Raw genomic sequence first — 25,574 nt, 5'->3', positions numbered from 1 at the left:
TGTATAATAAAGTGTAAAATACCTTCCTAAGCTTGGACCACTACTCACCATGCTGGTGCACTGTGGGTTTAGGTATGGGTTCTCCGTGTAGATTTTCTAGAATTAAATGTGCAGGTTTCCTCACAATCGATGTATTTTCGTTGTTACCGAAAAAAATTTAGCTTTCTGAAAGAATGAGGGTTCAATATCATGTATTTAACAGGATTGCCTGGGTACTTACTCTTTCTGAGGCCGACGTGGCCGCAAGGAGACCGCATAGCAATCAAAAGTTAATCTCGTATGCCTGCTCAACTAAACCCACATCCTGTAGGCATGGTCAAAGTAACTGCGCACTTTGTTCCTACATTCCTAATTTGAAATATGTACTACAAAAATCATCAATATGAGTAGGATTGCGCCTGCTTCTAGAGCTATAAACCCTCTTTTTATGATTATTCTTTGATAGTACAATTTACACTTAAAGAACCAGGTGGACTTTATGCTGAAAGCATTTTCTACCGGACAGCCTGCAGGAGGATGTAATACCTAGTTGGTATGCAATTACGGTCGGCAGTTTGAGTCGCCTATCGTAGTTATAACGTTGATTACCCTTTGAAATTCCGTCAAGAAAGCATTTCATGTAAGGGCGAGGCCCCATTGGTCAGTTGTGTCTTCGCAGTGTCCTCGTTGTCATATATTTTTATGGCGTTCCTGTACGATGCGACACGACGCAACGCACCAATGAGGGATCACCCTAAGATGCAACTGCAAGTGATGGAAGACAAGCAAAATGAGAAGTTTATAGGTGTAAACACAAGTTGTAGACAGCTTATAGTAAAAGACACAGTTAGTACGACAAGTGCAGTGTTATTCACTCTTAATGCTGTTACCATTAAGAACACTTCCACTGCTTACAGTATAAGGATACTGTTTAAGAAATAACTTACATACTTAGTAGATGTTGTGCAAACTAAGACGTAAATTATCTTCAAAATATCGTTGCCTACGATCCAGTGTATATGTCGCAGGCAACTGGTTTAATCTCCTGTTTGATTGAACCACTAGCCCGTTCATTGGATGGCGCTATTCAGTTGTATGACTAAAGGACAACTCGTCAAGTCGTTGATTGTAACGTTCGACGTCTTGACTGAACGTCATTCAGCGAAGTCATTGAATGGGATATAGTATAGCAACTTTGTAATGTCTGGTTAGGGTGAACATGACCAGACAAGAGTCAACAAAAAGACTATGTCACAAAGCTCTTATCTCACAAATTAACTAAACAATAACAATAAACGTACCTTCATATTGTTGTTCATAATTATCCAGTTTCGCCACTTTTTTTCTTTGAAACTATCCGCCCGCGGCGTAATAATAGGTTAATTCATGTTGTCACACTATTTTAACACAAATAACGCACTTAAAACTCAAACAATATAGGTGCTTTTTGTGTCAGCTGTTAGCTGTTAGACGCCATATTTGTTTTATTCACCACCTGACTGATTTTAAGTCAGCTAACTAGTTGGACGTTTTGTGACGCTTGTACAATCAACGTTCGGCCTAGTCATACAACTGAACAGCGCCATCCAATGAACGGGCTAGTGGTTCAATCAAACAGGAGATTAAACCAGTTGCCTGCGACATATATACTAACTGAGAATACTGAGTGCTTACTTAAGGTGCCTGAACAGTACTCTACATACACATACCTACCTTCTTTCAGAGCATGAATTTATGAAAAAGTAGTTTTCTTAAACGATATTAATATATTGTTATAGCTGTGTGGATGCATCTTTACAGATAAGTACTTATCGAATTAGGTTAAGTCTAATGAAACTAGTGATTACTTAAACTCGGTTTTTTAAGTGGTATGTCGTCATGTCTAGACCAAGACCATTATTTATGTAGTTTGAAAATATTAACGAATTTATGTTTGCAGCAAACAAACTACCACAAATACAAATACACACGTTATTTCCAAAATTATTTCACCATTATCATGCGTTATTTTTGGAGTGCTATAAGCCATAACTGTTATAAACTAGGTTTTATCCCGAAATTCCTACGGGAAATATCTTTAAATAAGGTGTAAAGCTCGTGAGAAAAGATAGTAATTCATAAACTCAGAATAGAAAAATAAAAAGATAGGTAGGTCTAGTACAGGTTTGATAGATTGACGAAAACTATAAAAGTTAACGTTTTCTCGCATACAAAGTGGCGCCTCTAATGGAAACTATCATAATCCTTTGGACACATAATGTATGCAGGTGACAGAAGAAAACCAAATCTTTTTTCGTTTACGTAAATTGCAAAACCCGTACTAGAGGCCAGGATCAGACCAAAACAAAACCTCTAGTTCGTATTTAATTAAGTTAAACTAGGGTACACGTCGTCGTGACATACCGCCCTAGATAGCGCTCTACCCCTACCCCTACACTAATAAGCACGCAGATACTAACATAAATAGACTTCAATCACTCGTTTTTTTATTAATATTTAAAAAAAAACACAATGGGCGTTAAAAATGTTCCTAAATATTAGTGTAGTTTTCCATTCTTACTCCATGCCAAATGCCGAAATGAATGCAGCATCCAATCAAGTAGGTATTCTGTATTGTACTACATTTATAGTGAGTGAGGGTGTTAAGGTAGAGTAAAAAAATATAACATAACACTTAGTTTATTTACAACATTTAATATTGTGGTCGTTACTCGTTACATGTATGTACAAATACGTTTTTTTCTCGTTTATTAAAAATATTATCATTGTTTCATTCACAATAAAAAAGTACTAAGACATGTATTACTACAGAATACCTTCACTTCATGTTTATACTTTGGTCTTACAAAATAAGAAATCACATTAGAGAAGGAAATTGGTAACATCCATAATAACTTACCTCCTTAATTATTGTAACTTTGAGGAGATTGATGAACATTAGTTGCAGGTGTAGAGCAATTTTCTATTTATTTACTTACTTATATCGTAAAAATAAATAACCACTTACAGATAATATTAAGTGCACTGTTGACTTAGAAGAACTCTATCATCAATACAAACCAACTGAGTTCTATTTTATTTCAACCTCTTAACAAATTAACAATCCATCTTAATTTAGTTTCAATATTTCTTATAATGAGAACATTTAACAAATTAATTTAAAAACATTATTTTCATTCTTATCCGAATGCTATTTCAGTCCTCGTACCTACAGTGGTAAGTGCTGATCAGTCAAAAGATCTGGCAATGTGTCGACTAAAAGAGAGGAGTTATATGTATAGAGGTATGCCTCTCAGGGTATGTCTGTGTGTCTTTCAAGGGCTATAAAATAGCTCCGATATACCTACAGAGCCATTGATTCGTATGCATTTTTTATATGGTAGGCTTGATTTGATTTTTTATCGAGAGCGAATTTACATCCAAATCGGCGCTTTTGAAGAATTACCTTTTTGTATTAATAATGCTGCTATCACACAACTTTACAATGCCCCAGGCATAAACTACTCTTTCTTGGCAATTTCGACATATTTATGAAGTTTCGAAAAGCTGCTGAGCTAACCACGACTCTATGCCAAAAAGTAACCCCAATAACTCCGTCCAAAAAACCAGTAGATTCTCCTCAGCACCACGATTCAAGTAGCGGCACCATTCACAACACAGTTCCAGCACACAATGGTCCTCCTACATACGAGTAGCTCCCCAAAACTTCATATTTCGCCAAGGAAGAGTACCTAACACCAACTCCGTCCAACTAATCAATAGACACACACAATGGTCCTCCCACACAGTCCACACGTTACACAGCGGGGCGGCTACTCCGGCCGCACTACCGCAGGCTGTTGATGTACTTCATGAGGTTGAACACCATGATGACGCCCATGATGTCGGTGTAGGAGCCCTCGGTGCTGGTCGACGTGTTGCACAGGTTGTCGCGGCAGTAGCAGTATCTGGAAGAGGAAGAGGGATTGGTTTAGGGAAAGTTTGAGATTGAAGTATTAGAGATTTTGAATTTGTGGGGTGGTTTTGGAGATGATGACGATGATGATGATGAGGAGGTTTTTCATAGTAGAAATTTGCTTGTTTGAAATTTTGTGAGACCTGGCTGTCTTTGCTATGGCGTGGAAGCTATACATCAAATTGAAATGTGTAGAATGTACATAGATCGTTACAGAACACCTTTTCTCATTTATGGTGCTCCGCGCTTCCAATTTCAATGTGTAATCAAGAGCCATAATATAGAGTCAACTGAACATCTTGCTGGTTTTCCACAATTATATGAATCGTATTAAATAAGGTTTTAGTAGTAGTAAATAGGCCATCCCTTATGCAGTTTGCCATGGCAAAAATAAACAGCAATATTGTCCCTATTAATCTTGCTGACTCAAAATCTGAGTTTCGTTATTCCAGTTTAATGTAAGCGTCGTTACCTGGTGTCAGATATCTTCTCCCCCTTGTCCACCTGCTGGCACCCCTGCGCGTAGGGCTCCAGCACCTCGACGCGCGGCTCCCAGCGCCCGTTCACGTACGCCTGGAACTCGTGCTTCTGTGACGCACAGTCGCGGAGCACGCCCTTTATTCGCACTGGAAATAGACGAGTTAGTGGTTTAGAAAGGGAATTTCAGAAGTTAGATATCGCTGGACCTGGACTTTCTACATTTTTTTGGACTTCATTGCGAGTTTTTTTGAATTAAAAGGAAAAAAATAAGCGCGCTGTAATCAGAAGCATTTCCCTTTCAGTATTAGCCAGCCTGCAAACGAACAGCTCTTGAAGACGCTTGCGTGTGTTTATGCGCTGATGACGTCTTTGACGGATGGATCTAATATAGCAGTATTAGCACTACTGAAATTTGCATTGGCTGCTTCAAATTTTTGGGTCAAGGGGTAGATACTGAATAGGTACACTCTCACTCTCTTTCTGTCTCTCCGCTTTACCGTGGGGGCTTCCCACAACTACAATAGAAAATTTTGCTTACATATGGAAGAATAATAAATTGGCACATATCTCACCTCCATTCTGTATGTCCAGATGTATGTCCTGCTTCATACACATGGTGGAGTAGGGGCAGTCGACGATGAACTTGTCTGATTGGTCGAAGTGGTTGCAGAGCCGCTCCGTGGTGTTGTAGTAGTGGCCCGGCGGCGGGTTGATGAAGCACTGGTAGCATTGCAGGGACGTCGCGCCTGGAATCAGAGGTGGTTTGTGGATGAGTTGATTTGGATTTTAAGATGTCTGCAGTAATCAAAACTGGAGTTACTTGTCTAAATACAAAATACTAGCTGTTCCCGCGAGTTTCGCTTCGCCTTAAAAAGTTTTCCCGTGGGAATTCCGGGATAAAAAGTAGCCTATGTTCTTTCTCAGGGTCTAGACCATATGTATACCAAATTTCATTCAAATCCGTTCAGTAGTTTTGGCGTGAAAGAGTAACAGACAGACAGGCAGACAGTTACTTTCGCATTTATAATATTAGTTAGCATTAAATCTAAATAAATGTCATTCATCCACCTTCAGCTTCAAGTGTCCCATTAGTACTGGGTGGTTTATAATATTTTTAGTAAAAAGGTATGGTTAGTAAACCATAGTTAAATCAAGTCAAATCCATTAAGCTGAACAGATATTGAAGCCTTTTGCAATCAAAACGACAAGACAAAATGTAGGTTCAATATTTTATGAGTAGTCACGCTCAGTCATAAATTATTACTTAGACTATTTATACTTAATAAAGCTTGTACTTACACCCTTTGACTTTTGTCTAGGGATATTAAAATAACCTTTAAAAGTTGCGCAAGTCCCTATTTACAATTATTATCTCCTAATTGACTTGTGCATTATTCCTCTCTACTTACATCGAACTCACTTGGGATTGAACTTTGATGAATCACCACGAGCGACGTTGAAGTGCTAATGTCGATGACCTGTTTATGAACACTTTACATGAAGTTCCCCGCCATGTGTGGCAGACTCGTATTGCTAAATAGTACGACAATAACTTAAGCTGACTTAAATACACCGACAGCGAATAAGCGCTCATATTTCTCCGCTCTCAGAAAACTGAACTATGTAACATAGTTAAGGCAAAAAAACACAGCTACTACCATTGTTCAGTTATCAAGTAGTATTTACGCATATACATAGATGTCACTATCCCGCAAACTACATCGCGGTATTAAGTTATCTTATATGTCAATGATCCTCTGTAATATACCAATAAACACTGCTTCTACTACCAGCGATCCGAACATAAGGCTACCAAGCCTTTTCATGGTCCTTCGAGCCGGATCCAGGTGGATTTGGTCACTGACCACACCACCCTAGTAGTAGCCACCTTTTTGAGCAGGCGCTAGAAAAACCATTAACAAATATGCACGTCGACCTTTTTGGTCGAGGGTTAAAACACAGCTATTTATGTTTCAGTTGTTATCTGCAAATTTTTATTATTTACTCTATTCTACTCTATTTACTCTACATTACTTTGCCACTGTGCCAGAGTGTTAGTGTGACTGCTATTAATTAATCTGAAAACGACTGTTGGTGCTTATATTTTCGATTTAATTATTATTAGTTTATAAATTATGTTTATACCTATAACATATTTCAATATTGTTTCAAGCTGTTTGTAATTAGATTAATTAGTCATCCGTCCATCCGTCAATGCATCACACACTGAGTGGGCTCACAATGAATCATCTATGATTGGGTTTTTGCAAAAACATAACATAATATGTGAAGCATAAGCATACCTATATGTATAGATTGTGTTACTTTATAGGTATCTACTTAGGATCAACATTATCATTATTTACTTGTAAGCAAAATCTTTTCCATAATATTGTTTTCATTGAGTCATTGCATAAGTGATAACAATCATTTACTTTTCTTACTACATTTTACAAAGTATGAAAAGTTCTTGTAATCTAGTTGGCTAGGCTCGGTACTTCAATAATGTTTGTTTCACGTTTGAATTTTTACTTGATAGTATTTATTGCACCAGCAATATTGTGTTTACGAGATGATTACTACGACGAGTATGAGAACTTCGAAGGACCAGAAGATACAAACGTAACAAAAAGCTCTCTCAGAGAAACTGATGTAGGTAATCAAACAAATATCACTGAGTTTAATGTACTAAACAGTGAAGACTCGGAATATGAAGACGAGGATTATATCATATTTAAGAAATATAAAACAGAATCATATACACCGATAAAATTAAAGTTAATCACAACCGCGCCAATCCCGACAAAAGTACATAAAGTTACGACACCTAGGGCCAGATCTACAAGCACAGATAGGAGCAGAATAGATGACTACGACTATGAGAGTGATGTATCGTCGATGGGATCTAAGCTTTCCAACGATACAGATAGCGACGATCATCAGCATGATAATGAAGATGATTACAGCAAGGACATTGATTCCTGGGTCGTCCCAGAACAAGTCCCGTGCTGGGATCTTCCCATTCTCTATGGCGATATGGAACCACGTAAACATGAAGTTTTCTCTATCCATATTGAAGAACTCCGTAATGTCAAATATGAGAACCGGACCAAAAAAAGCTCCTCAATCAGTCCTCAGCCATTAAAAAATTACGATAATCCTCATAACAAATGCAAATGGTGCTTAAAAGCTCCATGTTACGCAGACCATACTCTATGCTTTTTCGCTGACAACAATTCCGTATTTTGTGATAGCCAATATAAAGTCAAAACACCTAACGTGTTAGATCAAATGGCGATAGTTAACACTATAAATGCTATGCGAAACCGTGTGGCTACCCGCCAGTCGAAGACATACAAGCATTTGCCAACTGCAGCGAATATGAAGCAACTGATCTACAACTATGATCTGCAGAAAATGGCTAAAACGTGGTTGAAACAGTGTCTCCCGGGGCCTGCCACGTGCTCGGCCTTTAACAACGAACTAGTTGGAGAGCTGGAGTGCACTAAATATGCCAAATTTTGCTGTCTCAATAAAGAGGAGGGTTGGTAAGTGAATCAATCCCTTACTTTCAATGGCTACGTATCTATAGTATATCTTAAGGTTAAAATGTGTTAACCACTGTTTTACAGTAAGCCACTTCGGGAATGTTTCGTGTCAGCCATCATCGGATGCATCCACGTGTGGTTCGAGAGTGCCGGCGCCAGTCTGACTGCCGAGCACATCCGTTGCGGCCACATCCACCGCAACACCTACCACACGGTGCAGCTGCTGTGGGCCGGCACCACCAACGTGGGATGCGCGTTTGGGAAGTCCGTAAATGGTGACGAGCGAGTCCTTTGCTACTTCTCTCCTAGTGCGCCCTTCAGGCTCACCGCGAAATACTACTGCGGCATCATCCCACACCATGACATCATTGATCGCTTCGACAATGTTCATGACGTCACAAGCACCGACTTCGCAGCCAAGATCGGCATCAGTATCATCGACCATTACGACACCGGAAACAAGACGCTGAATCGACACCAAACAATCAGCCACGTTACCAATAACATCGTTATCAAGGAAGAAAAATCACCCTTGTTTGGAGTCGACAGCATCTTTAACATTTACCAGCCGGGCTGGGCTCGTAACAGAGGCGACAATTCCACTAATAACACGTTTACTAATGGTACATTAGGTTATATAGCTCGGATGGTGACGAAGTACAGGTTTAAATCGGTGGTGTACCGGAATTGCTCAGAGGGAGTGTACGAGGAGGGGGCTCCTGGGTCATCGTGTAACATGCGCGGGCGCCGATTCTCATCGCTATGCTATGATTTTGGGGACCCCACGCCGGGTTATAGGCTGGTGGCAATAATAGCACCTATGGCTCTGTTTACTCTCATACTATATGATCTCTTCAATGGGGTTGTGAGGCAGACTAACTCTTATTAGTCGTATTATTATCACCTAAAATATTAATAGGTATGTGTACTAAGTGATATAAATGCAGATTTAGGTATATATTAACATAAGTTTAGAAGACCTTTGTTTTAATTTTAAAGCGGGAACTGTAGAATAATTATTAAATATGATTCACCAAAAAGTACTAATATTTTCCCTTTTTAACTCGTATGTTTGCCAATTAGAATCTAGTTGTGAATACGAATGGTTTACACTAGCGAAGGTCGGTGGAACCTTGTCTGATGCATTGTTCATGTTCAAGCTATGTTAGTTTTTGCCGGATACTGGACATTCAGATCATGCCATAGAATGTTGGATACTTATGTCAATCACTTACAGTGATCGAGTAGGGAGATGATTCTTATAAAATTGTGATGGCAAATGGTTATGTTAACAGCTGGTGAAATTACTATTTTTAATTATCTATTTGTTATTACAATAACATCACACGCGGTTACACCAACTATTCCAATAAAAGCGTAAGTGTTTTACCGCAGCATACGTAGGTATTTGTACTCTGGTTATACAATACTTTCATACTCTTTTGGTATCACTGGGAGGCAGGACAGACTTGAAGGAATTTCTGCATGATTTATGAAGTTTAGTTTGAGTAGTTGTCGTGTCGTGATCCAGTTTTTATGTTTCCTTCCCGTTGGAAAGCGGTTGTACTTACACCCGGAACATTTTCGCTCCATTAAATTAACTTGTTAACTATCAATTAGCAGTTTCCAATAACGTAGTCTTACATATTTTATTCACTACTTATATGAGTTCATAAAACATATTCATGAAATATTATTTATTGTAACATTAACCCTGTTGGTTGACCAATAAAGTAGACCTATTTTCGTTCTCGTTTGCATAACTTTCAAGGTTTGCCTAAAGCCAGTAAAGTACAGCCGGTCTGGTACTAACCTGTACTTATGAAGGTCAATATTGATGCTAAAGCCCAAATTGTTTGCTCCATGTTGCTTTCACATTCAGCCCGAGTGTATTGCTTGCCCTGGATGAAGCAGTTGTTCCAAGGTTGCCTTGGCTGGTCTGGAAAAAAAGAAATGCAACATTTTAGAATAAAGTCTCTATAAAGATAAGTTCATATTGTTTGCTGGATTATATTTCTCTAGATTAGTATTTGAAAAGTTTTCAATGGTTAAGCTACGTGTATGGAACACTCATTTGTTAGCAGCAAAAATACCCTCTGATTAATCATCTCTACCAGTATGCTTATTTATAGTGGACTTTGGGAAATAATTTCCAACTGCCGTTTATGTACAATCATAGTATATTTAGACAATTTAAAATCACCGATTTTCGTAATTATATTTACATTCATGTTATACTGTTCATTCAACTGTAGCGAGATTCAATTATTATCTAACTGTGTCACTGGTATCGACTGAAACTGTGCCACTTTTACTTTCATATCAATCTGAGTCAGCTTCATTTTTATCATTAGTGTGTAACTAGTATGTAGGTTGTATTTTTGCAATTATTGTTATTTATTTATTTATTTTTATGTAAGTATTGTAATGATTCTCACTTTTGTCATTTAAAACGAATATACAACATAATAGCATATTATTCTGTTGGTATTTTTTCATTTTTCCTGACATTACACCTTATTTCTTTATAGATATAACCACATAATAACAAGCTTATGAGAAAATGCAATTTAATTAAGCAAATGATGCATTTTGCATAATAAATCAAACACAAGAGTAATAGCGTTTAAATAACTTAGAGGTTGTATGCTATTATTATCATGTTATCGTAGATTTTTATTACATCATTTTGCTATTCGCTTTTAAATATAGCAAACCATACAATTATCACACTTGGTTTTTACAGATGGGAAATTCTGCTAGGAATTTTATTATTGTTTTGTGTGTTGTATTCATATTTCAGATAAAGTCCTCTATAATATCTTTACATGCTCGAGGATTTTTTATTTTAATCCTACGCTTCAGATTAAAGATATACTTACATATATATCCTACATCCTTGGTGGCTTTATCTTTCGTTAATATACAAACACTTCGAAATCGGATTACGCACTTTTCGATTTCGAGTGTTACGCCAGAGTGCCGTAACAACAAGCGCAAGTGACGGTGACGTAGCGGCACAGTTCTCTGTTCAAGGTCGGCCTTTCGCCGGACCGACCTAGAACCGCAACCAGTTTACAGAATAGGGGCGCGGTGCTGACATAGGCAGTAAATTGCTAAGGCGGTACTGCCAAAGCTTAGTTCATAGCTTTGTGCAGGGTGTTGCAAAAGAGGGACTCCCTGAGTCACTCCTTTTCAGCGTATACTAGTGAGAATGACTCAAAGGACTCTGGGAGTCAAACTGATAATAAAAGAAAGCAAAATATCGAGAGTTTTCAAAAGTAGGAGATCAATAGTGGTTAACCCCCTTAATCACCCTTTTAGCTTAGTATACCATTTTTGCATCATGCTGTATAATCAATATTGCTCTGAGTAACCAATATTGTTGTTTCAACACATTCCTAGTCATGCTGTTCAATGTGTATATCTCTTGCTCTTAATCCGTGCAGGCTACACCCGAGTCCGCGTTTTTTTTTGTGTGTGCAATAGCAAAATTATTCAAAATCCTAAAACCAGTTTTTTTATTTCGAATTTTATTACACAATACCAGTCAACAGTTACCTGACATTTTACAAGACAATACTTATCCTTACTAATGTTATAAATGCGATAGTAACTGTGTCTGTCTGTCTGTCTGTTACTCTTTCACGCCAAAATTACTGAACGGATTTGAATGAAATTTGGTATACATATGGTCTAGACCCTGGGAAAGAACATGGCTACTTTTTATCCCGGAATTCCCACGGGAAAACTTTTTAAGGCGAAGCGAAGCGCGCGGGGACAGCTAGTAAATTATATTTAAAAAATGAGCCCCTGACCCTGTCCCATCTAATGTTATTGCTACTATGATAAATATCAATATCAGGTACGCCTATGTCCAAAAGTGGAAGACTTCGCAGTTATATTTTTTATGTATGTAGCTTAGGGCTCACTGCATCAGAGCAGGTAGGTACAAGTACATACCTAGTTCTGAACCTGAATTAGGAGCTTAACAGTTACCGTGCCGTGTTAAATTAAATGTCTGATGTCTGTGCCTACTTGGAGTTATTTCGTTCTAGGTCGCAATAATTGAAGGTCGTACTCTTGCTATTGAATTGGGTGTAATGGGTGCAACCTCGCGCTCCTTTGAAAACTCCGTCGGAAAACTTAGGCTTATCACAGTTTAAAATGGACGCAAGTGCAATTAATCGTTAATTAAGTATTGCAAATACCCTGAAATTTATCGTGTTATCTGTTTGGATATGGTAGAAGATTCTTATAAGTTTGTTGGGCCGGGATGTTTTTGTCTGTATTTGGGCACGTAGCTCGTACACAAGTGGACTGATTCGAAAACATTTTTATTTTATTTAATCGTTTTCTTAGCTATGTTCCATTAGCTATGTTACTAGATAAGGCATTCTCGAAACTCCCATTTTCTTTCCGATGTGTACCTACCTCGATTCAATACAACTCATCATTAGAGTTCCTTAATTCCTTGACTGGTCCAACGACCTAATCGCATTCACGGCCGCGGCCGGTCGCGCCGCATTGTTTCACTGATCAATGTCGCCCAAAGTTGAATGGGTATGAATATTCTGGAGGTGAGGTCTATCACCCCCTGAAGGGCATCCATACAATTACCGAGGGGACATTCGATTCGCTAGAATTCCATGCGAACTTGCATCGACCAAGGTGGATGTAGAATAAATATTGTGTAAGTAATTATCGTCATAGTGCTAACTTTTGCTGTTAGTAAAATGCATGGTTAGGTTTTGGCATATAACTCAGATAATAATTTACTGCTTAGAAAATAATCCGTATCCTCAACTCAACACTATGTATTAATTAATAAATTAATTAATAATAATTTATTTGCCAATATTTGGGTTACAATTAAATTAGTAAGACATATTAGTTACGTTACAAGTTGGCTATTTCAATTTATAGGTGACATAAAAGGTCACCAGTAGCCATTGCCTATAATAGGAATAGACCTGTGCTATAGACACTGGTCTATGTAATCATAGATTTGCATCATGTAATTAATTGCACGCTGGTATTAGTTCATTAGATTTATAATAATCAGATTATCTGTAGGGCGATCACGAAAAACAGAGCTAACGTATAGAATCGAATGCGAGTGCGACTATTGTCAACTTGACAGCACTTTCGAACAATTTTTACCGTTCGAATAGAATGACCGCAGAGTACATAATATTATTCTGAGAATGACCTATGGAATGATAGCTGTCAAACTTTCGCAAATCTATACACCGCCATTTTGTTGTTGACAGGTTGACAGCACTTTCGAATAGTCGCACTCGCATTCGATTCTATACGTTAGCTCTGTTTTTCGTGATCGCCCTACAGGTCAGTTATTGAAATAAGTACAATGGGAGATTTTCTGACAGCTCATTTAAAAAAAACTTAATCATAGATGGTCCTAGTAATTGCAGTTTATCGTATAAACAGATTTTTAGCTGTTGGAAAACGTCTCATAAAAAGAAACTTGGTTTTGCAGCACGGAAGTAGTTGCACGATAAACTTGACCAAGTTGCTCGGGCAAGTAATTCGATTTGCGTAAATATTTGCCAACAATGAAACAATAATACAGAATCTTTTCTGCGCGGGAGTTGAGATTCTTGCGACATACAGCCTGCGGGGACGTGGGCGCTACGCCACTCGACATTAATTTATGGTAAACCGTCTTTTGTTAACAGAAACTAAATAAATGAAGTGGGATGGGTAACATCCTCTTTGCGTGCCACGGTTCTGGCTGGTTAGAAGTGTTGTGTATGAGCAGTGTGATTCTATAAACATATTTAAAAGAAAATTCTGTTCTTTCCAGCAACAGTGACTTCGGTTGTACACCCGAGTCCGCATTGTTCTATGAGGCACTAGGCATATCAAGCATGTTTTATCTCTCTCAAATATAATTGGCAATAGGTACCTATATTTTTTTTTAAATAAATAACATGATTCTTTGAACCTTGGGCATGAATTGTAAAGCATCTCATTCATAATATAACTGAAGGCCACAAATAGGTGCAGTAATATCGGAAATACATAGTATTTGAATTTTAAAGGAGAGCTAAAGATCGCATCCAGTGCCGTGCTTTGAGAGAGGCCTACGTCCAGCAGTGGACTGCTATAGGCTAATGATGATGATAATGATTTGAATTTTATTATTTCCGTAATAATTTCAGTACATCAACTGAAAATGTTTAAGTGCGCACACGCAGTTAATGTTGCAAACAACAAAGCCTTTGCATCGACCGCGACTGCTTCTGTGAAGCGTAATAAAATACGGTGACGTAATGACGAACTGGTTTCAAGTGTCGCGAAGAATAGAAATATCTTCATCGGCTACAGTGTGGAAACTGCATGTGAACTAGGTTTTCGATATAGATCCCACATTTTAATTAATTATTAAAAGCATCCTAAATTCTTCATCAAACACACTTCCATCCACCCCACAGTCAAACCATATTAACATTTGGTTTTGTGGGATGTATGTAATAGCATAAGTTGTTTTCTTTGAATAAAGATTTATTCTATTCTATATTATATATATGTTACATACTAACAACTATGGATCTTGCAAATCTGAAATAAATAAATTGAATTGAATTATTCTATCGCTGGATAATGGACATAGGCAATACAGGCATGTACTTCGCCCATGCATGGGGCTCCTTAGTTTCATCTTCGCCTTCCATATCGATTATGGTCTGTTACTGAGACCAAATCTACCCTGGTCTTTGGTACATAATAATAAGAGTCTACTCTGTATCTGGATGATATTTCATTTGTATAATTTACGTCGTTTTAGTTTAAAATGTCTGTTTACTGAGTGTACACCTGTGTGCGTAATCGGTTAGAATAATTTACGTGTGCCAACGCAGAGGTCAAGGTCAACGGACCGATATTGAATCTGAATGACCACAGAACTTTCTAGGTTGCCGTACGGTGCATATTATGTTTCGTTACATATATCCTTATATACATAATTATTATAATAAATTATTATATTGGGAGGCCTATGGATAAGGATCCCGGCAGTGGATGATTACAAGCTGATGATGATAACGATGAATATGTAGAAAGAAGCTGAATCAATATGGTGGTCATCTCTTATCAGGCTTTATGATTATATATTTTTACAATTATATTTTGGTTATACCATTTTAAGATAAACAGTTCTTTGTATAAGCAACATGTAAGTAAGTGCAATGTATGCGATCATAAATTTATATAATAACATTTCTATTAGATATATTGGTCATAAATAAATTGGCCAACTAAGGTGGCTATATTGTCTAAATCTAAAATACATTACTGAATCGATTTGTATGCATCAGTAATACTTAGAAACAATGTACGCAATGGTTTTTATAGAGCCTCTATCAAAACAGACATCAAAATGTTATTGTATGCATATTGCAAGTGTGCTGTTTGTAGGTTTAGATTTTATTTATTTTATTCAAATCGCGTTATCGCACAAATCAATATAATGACTAAGTTATTTTATTCGCAGAATTGGTTAGTGCTTTTGATTGTTGTTTAAGTATAGAATTTAGTCATATTGTTGGCTTCTGATTCATATAACGATCTGTTTCCTTAATAGTTTGCTTTTATTGTTATTCTTGACTCACTGTTTGTTTTGATTCAATTCACACAGAACAGAAGTCTCAATTTTACTCTTTTTTTTTTTTTTTTTAACTTTTTTTTATTTAATTGAAAAACTTAGGTGCTGTTTTGACAATCCGGACAGCAACCCGTTGTTATTGTTTTGTATTTTGTCTATATTTTTGTTTTTGTCTCACCTTCTATTTTTTGTTCTTGTTGTTTTGTATATTTATGTATTTCTTTAAATCTTAAATCTTAATATTTTTCGTTTTGTTTTTGTTGTTGTCTATGTGTCGAATAAACGTATCTTTATCTTCCCAGTTCAGCTGGGGGTCGAGCATCCTCGTACTTCGGCGCCAGGATATTCCATCCCGGGTTGTCGATGTGGTCAGGTTTCCAGCTTTCATCTCCTTCTCGATATTGGACCACCATGTTGATGGTGGTCGTCCTCTTCCTCTCGGGTTACTTGGGATGTGCATGGCTTTCTTTATCACGTTACTACGCGCCTCTTTTCGCCTCATAACATTCCCAAACCACCACAGTCAAATCAAGTTATCGGTAATTGTATATAAATAAAATATTTTAGAAAATATAATTTAAATAAAATATTTAAAATTGTTTTTGTGTCGAAAGAATTTACCAACTTAAAAAATACCTCTTAAAAAAGCTATTAGAAGGCATATAAAAAAAAAAAATTACAGTTTGTACTTTATTTATACAAAGTTTTAACGATAACTGCAACTAAGTAATATGCCTCGTATGACGTACGTTGGAAATTAGGTTTTAAGGTTAATCTTTTAATCCTACTCTTTGTTGTTAATTTTATGTTGGTATTTCATAGGCATTTCTTACTTCATTGCGCATTGTGCAATATTTACTCCTTTGTGTACCTGATTAGTGTGTTACGTTATCCATATATGTAGAGATGTTTGAGTATAATATGTATTAGGTTTATTAAGTACCTATTTTAATTTAGTAACTCGAAGGTTTCTTATTTTATGCTTATGCGGCGATGTGTGAGCTTTTTTCGTAATGCCACTTTGGATTTAAGGCTTGTTAACATGAATTAGTTAATAAAAATCTTAATGAATTATAATATAAGTACTACTATTGCCAGCGGCCGCTACACGGGTATTATCGTCGATAAACTCGTTGGCTCCTTTCGTACACCCAATGAACTGTAAAGTTTAAACACGTATGACTTATAGCAGTTCTCTCAGTGATCTCAAATAAGGCGATATTTGTATAACTTGGTCATGACCTAATATGCAGCTTATAATTTTATAATGTGAGTGAACTATGAGGTAATCAGATGAGGATAGCAGCCTTGACCGATTGAGCCTAGATTCTTTACAAAGTAATCTACGCATTTACATAATAATATATAAATATGTATTAAATAATAAAGTACGCGTCGTAATAAAGTAAGATGACTGATTTGAAAATGTTAAAAGCAAATGCATGTACATTCAAAGCAGTATTTTATAATTAAGTACAACAGTAATTAGCGAAAAGGGGGGGTAAGTATTATAAGTTCACATTTGAATCTGTAACTTCACGTCAAATGCATTTTTATTGTTATTTGTATTGGGATGATCTCAAATGAGATTGGCCGCCGTGGTCGAAATTCGACTAGGAGGATATTATTATTAACAAAATATGTACATTTAAACATCAATCGACGTATTTTAATGAAGATTACGTTATTTCTACTTCAATATCATTGGAGTGGAGTGAATAAGTTTAAGTTATTGGCAATAATTATAATCGATTATTCGGTCGACTCGATTCACGCACTGATTGAAGCACCATGACGCCATCATTCACTTTGCAATTAATAATGTTGGTCGTCTTACTCTCAGTTCTTTGTAGAGTATTTAATGAAACTGTTAGGTAAATATTATAGCAGCTTATGTTTTTTATCCCGTCTGCTCATTAATCCACTGTAATTCCCACCCCCTTTAACTTTGCAACAGGTAAAATATGGAAGGTTAAGTTTTTTCTTTAAATGTTTATTAGTAGTGCCAAAAATTACAGTTGTACTGAAAAACTTTTTTTGGTGGTTCTCATGGATGTTTGCATTGCACGATTGTTTGTATTCATTACCACTGTTATAAATGTGCCAGCTGCTCACCAATTTAATTTTATTATAAAGGCCGTAGGGGCTGAAAGTTGTAATATATTTTAAGGACCTGAGTCTTTTTGTTTTAAACTTTCACTTGATGTTCATCCGATACCTGATGACCGGCGTCAAGGAATTTCATTATAATACACAGAACTGGTTAAACGCTTAAAACAAAAAGTATCACCATAATTAACAATCGATTTTTATATTTGGAAGCCTACCGCCTTCTACTTTATCTTACTATACTTACTTGCTGTAAAAAAAAACAGTACACTTATTCGTCTTGTTATCAAAATATCAATTATCATTTCATTTCCTATGTTTTAATTTCAAGAAGTTCCCAATCCCAGTTCACCAGTCTTATGATAATCTGCAGTAAACATGTGCTTTCCTGGCTTTTCATTTCATATTTTACGCAATAGGCGTTCGCTGCTGTTTATAGCGCTTTGCTTTGCAATGTTTCCGTGACTATTAAAACAGCTTCATTGACACTGTAAGCGGAAGTGTCATCCACCATCGAAGTTTAACAAGGAAACGTGCAAACACACTTGCACGGTGTACCTACAGTAAATACATCATCATAACATCATCATCATCAATATATGTACTTATAAACCAGTTCTTCGACAAAGTTATTTACCATAAATCATCATTCATCGTAGGCACTCACTTCGTTTCCACTCCATTTACGTAGTAACTATTCAGTAGGTACTTAATCTGTGACTCTACCCTTTACCATCATCATGAGTCGGGTTGAGGAATGTCAAATACACAGATTACTGAATAGTTTGTGCGCTTGAGAGAGAAGAAGTACATAGAAGTATCGGAGTCGAGTTCCTGTTTTACTGCATTGTGTTTTGTTTTTTGTTTAAGTATATGCTTTTTGCTACAGATTATTCCTATCGATGTCATGACTTAGTCATGGCTAGGTCATCAATCCTAGTTATTTCAGTGATCAATCTTATTTCATGACACATGAGATGAACGTTTCTTGCGCTACCTACCTAGTGATTAGTAATGCTGATGTATGTATGTGTATATTATACAATGATTCAAATATGGTCTTCAGCAAATAAAAGAAGTAGGGGTCGGTGAACTGTTGTCAACTATGTTTCTTGCTATACTATGCTTGCCTACAAATTGAACTATGAAGCTGAACTTGATATTGATGTATTATGTATGTATACGACTATCTATATTTTATATACCAAATGGAACATTCGGATGGCGCAGTGGTTAGTAACTCAACCGTTGTGCCGAAGGTCCCAGGTTCGCCCACGGCTGGGCTAGATGTCACAGTCTCGGTGTTGATTTTGCCTGGATCATGGCAATATTGTATAGGCCCTAAACACAACAGGTGGTCTGCCTACCCCGTCTGAAATAAAAATACCTATCTAATTCGTACTTACGTACCGTACCTACCTATTTCAAGTTATCTATTAGTCAATTAAGTACTATTAAACTGTTATCTTTCAAGATTAATATTAATTTTAATAGCTTGTTAATTGTTAATCGATGTTACTAGTATTGTGTTGTTTATTAAATGTGAATTCGTAGATCTTATACATTTTGACCGATGAATGATTGGTTTTAAAAGTTTTTTTTTTAACAATACTTACACGATAAAAAAAAACAATGAACCATACGTATCCCGCGTCACAAAACACAACCGTATCACCAACAGAATAGCATGCACTTTTCACCAGCACTGCAAAACACGCGCTCTTTTGACCACAGACAAGACAAGTGACGTTCGTTTTTCTTCGATCTCGATAGAGTTTGGAACAAGCGCCGTGTGCGACGGGCGGCAGTGGACTAAACTGAGTCATTGGTCTCGTGTGCGGCAAGGTAAAGCAAGGACGAACTAGGGGACCGGTGAGGATGTTGGGCTCGCAGAGAGGTCCATGTATGTACACACGTACGAAATGCATATACATATATGACCGTATAATTAGGAGGTCATTTCTTCTGCACAGTATTGATTACATTTTGGAAATTCTTGAAATCAAAACAAACTGATCTTTTGCCCCTCGACAAATTATTCAAAAGCAAAATTTGAATTTTTATAAGACATTTACGTTACGTTTACATTTCAGTTGCGTTTTAATTTGAAACCCTGAATTCGTTGTTGATGAAAATTTACTTGGGCAATTGGCGCCCTTTATGCCTGACTGAATCAGATCGATAAGCCGCTAAGTACATTTATTTAATTCTGCTCCATACGTTTATAGCTGAATCGGTTAATGACCTACCTACTCTAAACCGTGAACTGTGCGCGAAGCACGATCGACGACGATAGATCAATTTCACGTCACATTCCTCTCGTCATCACGGTCAAACTCTACCCACTGCTTGTTTAAAAACCTGATGGATCATTTCAGAAGTGAGGTGTTCCCACCCATTTGTCCGTGGGACCACCTCCAGCTAGTAGTTTAAGTTGTCTTCTAATATTGTAGTTGTACTATTGCGTTTCTGATACATAAGTATAGATTATTCGCTAATATGCCTCGATAATAAAGAACATTTGATCATTGAGCAAAGATGACTAAGAACGGAATGTGAGTGATATCTTCAACCGAATCTAAGATGGATTGGAATGTATTCAATAAACTCTTCTGTTTATTGGACATTATTAACGTCATTTGTTTTACCCAGCTGTAGTATGCCGCATTTAATTTTATCGTAGTAAAACAAATGACCGATACTTTCGCATTCATTATATTCTGTCTGGTTTTTCAGTAACATAAAGCACCAGACCCTAACTTAAGTAACCCTAAAATTTGTAAGTGATGACAAATTACAAATTATACAAAATTAGAGCATAACTTGTATATGGCTGAAATGATTTTGATGAAAATATGAATTATGTATCATCTGTTTTGACCTCACCTGTTTTGGCCACAGACAACACAGAAGTAAATGTATAATACCGATATTTTTCTGACCGGGGTTAACTAAATAGACAAGCCGATGTGACAATCACAGCAATAGTTTATCTATTAGACTAGCTGAATACAAATCGTTTGTGGAGCGGACACAACGATTTAGTCGACATGTTGACCCTTTATATTCAAGTTCATCCCGGGTCATATGCACTCTTCCTATATGACATCGACATCACAAAGCGTTGTTTCACATTTATCTTGTTTTTGTTAAACTTCCTTTGTGGTCTGGGCGGAACATAGTACAAGAAAAGAGATAGAGAACGTGCTCATTTCCTACGAAAATGTAAATGTTCTAACAAGTTTTTAGGTATTTACATATATGTATAGAATTGGTACAATGTAATGTTGGTAAAGTAAGGAAATTTGATTGTTAAATTATATAATTAAAGTTGAATTTACGTTGATAATGAATCTATCGTAGTAATTAATACATACATAGGAAGTTGCCGTAATTGCTTGGTAAACAGTGGACAACTGGACACACAGTCATTATCGTGGATGATAAGTATTTTTGTGGTCCAAAGGAAAAACAAGAATAACTATATTGTATTGTATTATATTGCGCCACTACCATGATAAACGTAGTTAAAAATACCATGCCAAGCTTCCAGTTTTATAAAATCTAACTTCAGTTTAATGCTGCTTTATTAATTTACAAATATCTTCATTTGGGTCATCGGCCCAGCACCAGCTCAGTTTCTTTTGTCACCAGTCGATAAAATATTTGATGCAACCAATAAAATTAAGGAGTGCCTTTAAAATGTCACAGTATCATTTTGTACAAAACTAAAGCTGTTGAAATTTTGTTTTATGCTGTGTCGTTCGCGTCCTTTTGTTCACATCTGATAATATTTGCAACATCTCATGATTACAGATTCCGTGGAACTTATATTCTTGTCCTCTAACATAAAATTTATTATTATTATTTATTACCTAGCTTATTAAATACAACCACGTCTGCGACACATGCTTGCCCAAGCCACGCACAAACTAATTACATCATAATACAAGACTCCAAAATAACACCTCCAAATTAGCCCCCGATATTGCGTAACTTAAGAGAGAGTGTCCCATTGTAATTCGTCATAGACTGCATTACGTTATGAGCGAATTTACATTGTGAGGCACGCGCGACTTGCATCCCAAAACAAACAGCTCACATGAGTGACTCATCCCTCGCTTCTGTAAAGCCAGATTCGACAAAGATAATGTACTTAAGTGAAAAAGAAATGACTTCCAGATCAGACTGAACCATGCCTATTCTATTCTATTCTGAGGGGGGTCAAGCTCCTACTGTACATGGATTCTTCGAGTGGAACCTTTGCACATATCCCCCTAATTTCAGCTAAGCCAGTCTAGTTCCCGTGTAAATTGGAGTACCTGGCCTGGATGTTGCAAAAGGTGAAATGGACATGTATTAATATTTTTTTGTAATTTCACCCATTTTTTAAATTCTCGAAAATGTATCTCGTTATTTTGTGTCGGCTTCTTTCCTGACAGTCAAATTGAACGTGTCTCTCAATCTGTATTTTGGTCACATTTGATACAGATAGCGCTGTTGTATTGTACTCAACTCCAAATCACGTAACCGAGATAAGAATCAAAGAGAATACTCATTTATTGGAGGTTCACTCCGGTTGCCAAGTGCGAAAGATTTTATTTTTAAAGCAGGAGTGACACCTCCGATATTAATTACAGATACTTTAGTTATTTAAAGCCTTTTCCATTCTTGATTACGTCAGCCGGTATTGTTGGGTATCTAGTTCCGATCTAAGTAGGTATAATGTAACGTACACAAGAGACTATAATAATAAGCATCACATAAGACATATTATGTGGATTTATAAGCAAAAAATCGATTGAAAATTGCTACCAAATGTACTTTATCTAGATACCATTCTCCATCTATAATGGCTGTCATTAATATTTAACGGCTTGAAAATAAATTATTTGCATTTTCATAGTACATAAAAATGTAATAGTTTTCCTTTCGAGACCGAGATACCGAATAATCTCATCCAGTCGCGACAGCCGTGTCGTGTGTGAAAGTTTCACAATATCGACAATGTTAATCAAATAGTTGCTGAAAATCCGAAACATCCTGCCAGTGGCTAGTTATCGGCACCATTCAATGACGTTCCAGGAATTTGTACTGACGTCTCCTATTGCATCAACTAGCATTGCACGCGATTTAGTACATAGTCATTGCGTATGTTGCATTTCGGACCTTAACCCGCTGGCAATAAAAACGCTGATGCTATCGCACTAGATGCTAAATGATTGTACTTAGTGAATATTTGAACGTTTAATACGTTTTTCCTCGCATGCCTGACTGGGTTTGAAAGTTATCAGATAGATTGGTATAATTGTTTAATAGTGAGAGTGGAAGCTGAATGGCATGCGTGCTTTAATTATTGTCATTGGCTAGTTGCATATATGTTGCATGATTATTTGCTCGTTATGATTTTAAATTAGTTTCGTAATTAAACAAAAAAAAACATCAATATGTTTTAAGAATGAAATTATTTTTACAATGAATGTCATATAGGAGTTACAAATTATTATACCATTCGATAGAGAAGGTATTGGCTCCACTTACATATTCGATCACCATCACCACTATGAGTATGAAAAGACGTCGGTCCAGCTAGCTGGAGAGCGTCCCACGCTAGGTTTGCCTCTTCATGGCTTCCACCTTAGAACTCGTCTATACCAATGATAGCTTCTTCGATATAAATATGTCCTGTCACTTCTACTTCATACAGATTTTATGAGAATCGACTATTTACTTTAGCCTACCGTACCACCATTACATTATATATTATTGTAGTCTATCCATATTCTAAACTGCCCCTATCGCTTGTTACAGCTAACAGACATTGTGAACGCGATGTCGTCACGCGGCGAGCTACCGCTCGAACTGGCTCTGCGTGGTCGCAGCACCTCCATAGCTACCACCCTGGTACAACACTCCGCGGACGTGGAGGCGCGGGGGGCGCGGGGCCGGACCCTGCTGCATAGGGCAGTTGATGCGAGAGATGCCTTCTCCGCTGCTTTCCTGGTTAGCAATGGGGCTGATCCTAATCTGACTACAAAGTAAGTGGTTAGAATAGACAGAAGGATAGGTATGTTGTTGAAGTAGAGCATCATTACACTGTAAGTCTTCCTACATTGGGAGGTCTTAGAGACAGTACAGACAATACCCCTCGTAGCTACTACCCTGGTACAACACTCTCCCAACGTGGAGGCGTGGATATACAGCTTTGAATTGGCGTCGAAGCCATCGTTATACGGGAAGGTCGAGAATACATATACTAAAACCCTCTTATCTCCTAGTCTCTTTAGAAACCCCTTCTTAGAGACATTCGCCGTTTGTAGGCCACATCTTGCCAGTTTACTCCTAGTACTGTAGTTTGTTTATATACCTCTACTATATTTTATCTTATATTCCCAGAGAGGAAGGCGACACAGCCCTGCACCTCATAGCGGCGCTGACGCCGAGCTCGTGCGATGCGGACACGCTGGACGCGCTGGCGGACGTGGCCGGCGAGCTGCTGCGGCGCGGCGCCGACGTCAACCGACAGAACAGGAAGGGCTTGTGAGTGACTGTACCTACACCGTGTAACATTCAGGCTCTAGCTATGAGCGGATAGCGGCGCCGACGTCAACCGACAGAACAGGAAGGGCTTGTGAGTGACTGTACCTACACCGTGTAACATTCAGGCTCTAGCTATGAGCGGATAGCGGCGCCGACGTCAACCGACAGAACAGGAAGGGCTTGTGAGTGACTGTACCTACACCGTGTAACATTCAGGCTCTAGCTATGAGCGGATAGCGCCGCTGACCATAACGATAACCGTAGCATTATAAAAAACCGTAGCATAATAAAAGAAAAGTGCCACCTGGAAAACTCTCTTTGTTTCTTTCTCTCTTTCTTTTCTTTCAAATCCGTTTAGGGTCTGCGTCTAACCCTCATCTGTTTATTTTCTTTACATCAACTCTTATAAGTGTAAGCAATAAAAACTCAACAATCACATATTCTATTCCAGCACAGCGCTCCACCAAGCAGTCATAGCTCGCAACCAGAGGATATTCGACCTCCTTCTTCAGCAACCCGAGCTCGACCCGAACCTCAGAACAATGACGGACGAGCACCCGCCCCTGTACTACGCGCTCGTGGACGACAGGCGAGCGTCGATATCGTCCAGTGAAACCCTGGTTATGAACGGGTCCAATCCGTTTGATACTCCTGTCACGAATAAGAATGCGTTCAGCGAGGATCCTGTTGAAGGTAATGTCATGTTGTTTGCTGTCTTGTATGGAAGTGTTTGTAGTCACCATGATTTCTCATAATATTTCTCTTATTGTTGCATCATTATTTCAACAAATAACTTTTACCCTTGATGATGAGGATGATCTTTTGGAACCCAGCGTAGACTCCGTGGGCTTTGGATAATCGACTTTTCTAATTTTGCATCATAATTATACTATTCTTTTATTAGATATTGGCACAACGTATTATACCTAATTAATACAGAGGAGATCACTAAATAATTATTAATTTGTAGGTAAAACAGAGACAGTGGTGGAAAGAGGCTTCGCGGCTAAACTGCTGGAGAAGGGGTGCGTCCCCAACCCCGTGTACTCCGCCAATGGCGACAGTCTACTGCACATCCTGGCGCAAGGGTGGTTCGAGGTCAGTATTGGGAAAATTATGAAATCTTATGTATTGTTAATAATGCTTGAGTACAATGCCATAGATATGATAAACATGATAATATTTTGTGCTTTATCATGCTCGGATCGAACAATGATAGATCTTCTTCAGGTGCCATCTACTATCGTAGGTCGGCTATCATTATGTACAATATACTTTATATACTTTATGTATTCACGCTCCGGTGATGAAAGTTCAAGTCAGTTATAGAGCCAGT

The 25,574-nt window shown here is 37.6% G+C and overlaps 3 protein-coding genes across 4 annotated transcripts in view; 2 read left to right on the top strand and 1 right to left on the bottom strand.

Moving 5' to 3' along the window:
• Nucleotides 1-25,574, top strand: part of LOC105384011 (rabankyrin-5) — a 58,818-nt gene that overhangs the window by 15,216 nt on the left and 18,028 nt on the right. The window contains exons 6-9 of the mRNA XM_048626154.1: nt 23,510-23,736; nt 24,095-24,238; nt 24,690-24,931; nt 25,209-25,336. Of these exons, the coding sequence (XP_048482111.1) occupies nt 23,510-23,736; nt 24,095-24,238; nt 24,690-24,931; nt 25,209-25,336 (741 nt within the window). The remainder of the gene's footprint in view (nt 1-23,509; nt 23,737-24,094; nt 24,239-24,689; nt 24,932-25,208; nt 25,337-25,574) is intronic.
• LOC105384010 lies at nt 3,237-19,527 on the bottom strand. Of its 2 annotated transcripts, XM_048626153.1 has the most exons (6): nt 19,315-19,527; nt 16,676-16,748; nt 9,776-9,901; nt 4,987-5,160; nt 4,407-4,560; nt 3,237-3,926 (listed from the first exon to the last, which is right to left on the bottom strand). In XM_048626153.1, exons 1-6 carry the CDS (start codon nt 19,522-19,524, stop codon nt 3,806-3,808), a joined length of 858 nt encoding a protein of 285 aa, XP_048482110.1. In that variant the 5' UTR covers nt 19,525-19,527; the 3' UTR covers nt 3,237-3,805. The 2 variants fall into 2 exon arrangements, with proteins under 2 accessions (XP_048482110.1, XP_011552453.3); XM_011554151.3 differs by lacking the exon at nt 16,676-16,748.
• Nucleotides 6,389-9,590, top strand: LOC125489660. The gene is made up of 2 exons (XM_048626152.1): nt 6,389-7,962; nt 8,047-9,590. The coding sequence occupies exons 1-2, from the start codon at nt 6,920-6,922 to the stop codon at nt 8,849-8,851; spliced, it is 1,848 nt and encodes a 615-aa protein (XP_048482109.1). The 5' UTR covers nt 6,389-6,919; the 3' UTR covers nt 8,852-9,590.

The sequence above is a fragment of the Plutella xylostella genome, chromosome 16 (genome assembly GCF_932276165.1).
Source record: "Plutella xylostella chromosome 16, ilPluXylo3.1, whole genome shotgun sequence".
NCBI classification, from domain to species: Eukaryota; Metazoa; Arthropoda; class Insecta; order Lepidoptera; family Plutellidae; genus Plutella; species Plutella xylostella.
This window is presented reverse-complemented; position numbering and strand designations above follow the sequence as displayed.